Source organism: Acyrthosiphon pisum, chromosome X, assembly GCF_005508785.2.
Source record: "Acyrthosiphon pisum isolate AL4f chromosome X, pea_aphid_22Mar2018_4r6ur, whole genome shotgun sequence".
Lineage (NCBI taxonomy): Eukaryota > Metazoa > Arthropoda > Insecta > Hemiptera > Aphididae > Acyrthosiphon > Acyrthosiphon pisum.
This window is the reverse complement of record NC_042493.1, coordinates 13,754,712-13,757,866: the sequence shown is the minus strand read 5'-3', so window position 1 is coordinate 13,757,866 and position 3,155 is coordinate 13,754,712. Positions and strand designations below refer to the sequence as shown.

Here is a 3,155-nt window from a genome sequence, read left to right as displayed (position 1 = left end):
AGCATAAACTTGTTAAACGATCCACGTCCATCCTTGATCGAAGCCAAGTTTGAACTCTGCGTAGAGTCGAAAAACTTCTCTCAGCCGATGCAACACTGACTGGGAGTGTTGCTAATATTTGCAAATACAATCTTATAGTAGGAAATATTTCATTATCACATTTTGTTAAGGCATCTAATGCTGTAATCGGTCGTTGGTCTGGTGTACATTTCTTCCATTTATGGATCCATAACATAACTTCACCTAGAGATAAAAAAAAATTTAAAAAAAGCATAGGTATTGATTATGTTTGGTTATTTGTTATTAAGTAGATACCTTCTAATAAATCAGGAGTCATCAATTTAACTTCTGCATATAATTTAGAAAATTTAGTTGCTACGTTTAAAATTCTTTTTATTATATTTTTTTTCTCGCAGGAATCTTTGTCAGTTAACACTACAATTGTTTTAGGAATTAATAAACGTAAATCGTAAGCTTCTAAATTACTGGTTGATAATCTCAAAGTCATATCTGTTTTCACAGTGTCCAATAGTGGTATGTAAATACTTCGCAAATAATATTGTTCAGTATCTTTCGCTTGATAATTGCTACGATTTATTTGTTTCCCAACTATTCTAGGCATTCTTAAGTCAAATCCAATAACTGTAGCTAAGTCACTTGCATTTGAAAAAATTGCTTTAAATTCAGAAACAACATTTTTACGTTTTTCCTCTAAAATTTCTTTTACCCCATCTATTGATGAAGAAGCATTTGCTAAGTCCAATGACGTTGATTGCAAAAGTCGTGATATTGGCATTGTTAGTTTAAGTACATCAACCATAGCTAATATACATATAATAAACTCACTATTGTTTATGGCTGACAACAAAATTGAAGCTTTGCTAGATGATATTCTTTCTGACCACATTGATACTTCAGTTAGTGCTTCAACAATCTAAACAAATTCATATTAAAAATAATTAATAACCAATATACATATAAATGTATGAATATAATATTACCTTAGGGAGAGCTGATTTAAATTGCAAGATACCATCATGCATCTCAATCCATCTGGTCTGGCACAAACCAGTTAAGGTTTTGCCAAGGATATTTTTCAAAACTAAATGTCTTTTTGCTGAAGCATTAAAAAATGAAATTATTTCTTTTAATGTTCCAATCGTATTTCTTACTGTAACTATTTTAGATGACTGGGCCAAAGAGTTGTTTAATGCATGGTTATAACAAGGGCAACGAACAGCATTTGTACACTGTTTTAAAATTTCTGTTACCACTCCACAATCTTGCGATATCATCACACTACACCCATCAGTACCAATTCCAACACATAATTTTAAGGCATTCCCAAAATCTTTAGTTAAAACATCAATAACAATATGTCCAAGAGCATGTCCAGTAAGCTTTGACTCCCCGGAATTTGATTTATCTTCTTGTCTAATAGATTGGTAAGCATCCAAAAATGTCACAAAATCTTCATGAATTTCATTATTTATCACATACCTCAATACTAAAGTAAGTTGCTCGGTGCATGAAATATCCGTAGTTTCATCAAACATTATCGAATATACACCAGCCTTTTTAACATTGTCCACAATTTGAAAGATTGAATCTTGATAATGATTATTTACTGCATTTTTTCCATATAGGTATTAGGAATTTTTTTATTATTAAAATATAAAAAAAATATTGAAGTATAGATTTTATATAAAGCTTGTTCAACTTTTGTCATGGTAATCTAGATTTGTAAAGAATGTTATAAGTGCATTGTCTCAAATTGTACATATTATTTACCTCTTTTTAACTGTTTGTTGGTAAATGTGAACTGCCTGAACTGGACGGTATTGATAATTCCTACAAATAAGTAATATAAGTAATAACTAATTAGTATATTAGATGCATTATGCATGTTAAAGGGTTACATAGGTAATAATTGTTATAGATTTTGAAAGATTGAATTTTGATGATGATTATTTAAAGCATTTTTTCCGTATAGGTATTAGGTATTTTTTTATTATTAAAATAAAAAAAAAATATTGAAGTACAGATTTTATACAAAGCTTGTTCAACTTTTGTCCCGGTAATCCAGTTTTGTAAACAATGTTATTAGTGCACTTTTTTTAATTCTATACACAGTACATTTTTAAAAATTATTTATAAACCACTAATTTAAAAATAATAAAGTATTATGAATTATGATATACACTTAAATATGATAGGTATTTTAACATAGTAGGTACGTCGTACATTGACAAAAAATATTTATATAATATATTTAATTTTATAATAATAATCTATGCTATTGTCTTTTAATGTTGATACATGTACTATGTTAAAATACCTATCATATTTAAGTATATATCATATTTTTTTTTTTTTTTTTTAATTAGTGGCTTACAAATAATTTTTAAAAATGTACCATGTATAAAATTAAAAACAGTGTAATTATAACATTCTTTACAAAAATTCAACTAGCTTTGTATAAAATTTATAATAAAAATATAATTTTTTAATAAAATATACAATATACATTATGTTAACATGTTATAATGATTATGATGTGATTTTTATTTTAAACAACAAAAAGTATTTTTTGTTACTTACTTGAGTGCTAAAATAATCATTTATTTTTGATCTTTTTAATTTAACATGATCATATTGATCTGAAACAATATCTTCAAATTTGTTTTTAACACTTTGGTTTTCATTAATATGCTAAAAAATTCCAATTATAATAAATACACTTTTTACACTACCTACTTTCAACATTCAAGTCCAATCACTGCTTATGATTAATAAACGTTAATGATATTAGAGGTAGGTACTAGCCACTTTATTACAATTATTTACTTACTTTATTACAATTAGAGACGAATAAAAATTTACTTAATTTCTCCTTAGTATTCATTATATTCCTCAATTGCTGACGGCTGATCAAACGTCGTCCAGTACTCCAGTGGGATTGGGATACACTACAGTCCACTGTATAGACAATAGACTACAGATTCGCCATTACTAATAATCGTTAACGTAATAATCGTTATCGTATGTTCGACGCGACGTCGCGACGACGCGGACCGGCGCGGCGGACACATACATTGATGAATAATATTTTGATTATTTTTAGAATACTGGGGGCTTAAGTTTTTCGTGAAATG

At 28.0% G+C, this 3,155-nt stretch overlaps 1 protein-coding gene across 1 annotated transcript; it reads right to left on the bottom strand.

The window, feature by feature from the left end:
* Positions 1 to 283: 283 nt before the first annotated feature.
* On the bottom strand, positions 284 to 1,556 carry LOC103308382 (protein FAM200B-like). The gene is made up of 2 exons (XM_029492848.1): positions 1,002 to 1,556; positions 284 to 934 (listed from the first exon to the last, which is right to left on the bottom strand). Exons 1-2 carry the CDS (start codon positions 1,554 to 1,556, stop codon positions 284 to 286), a joined length of 1,206 nt encoding a protein of 401 aa, XP_029348708.1.
* Positions 1,557 to 3,155: the final 1,599 nt, after the last annotated feature.

Bases quoted from the DNA above. Each gene is read 5' to 3' on its own strand.
- LOC103308382 (XM_029492848.1), bottom strand. From the start codon at position 1,556: ATGTTTGATGAAACTACGGATATTTCATGCACCGAGCAACTTACTTTA. The intron at 935-1,001 runs GTAATATTATAT...GAATTTGTTTAG, and splicing joins TTAAATCAGCTCTCCCTAAG to ATTGTTGAAGCACTAACTGA.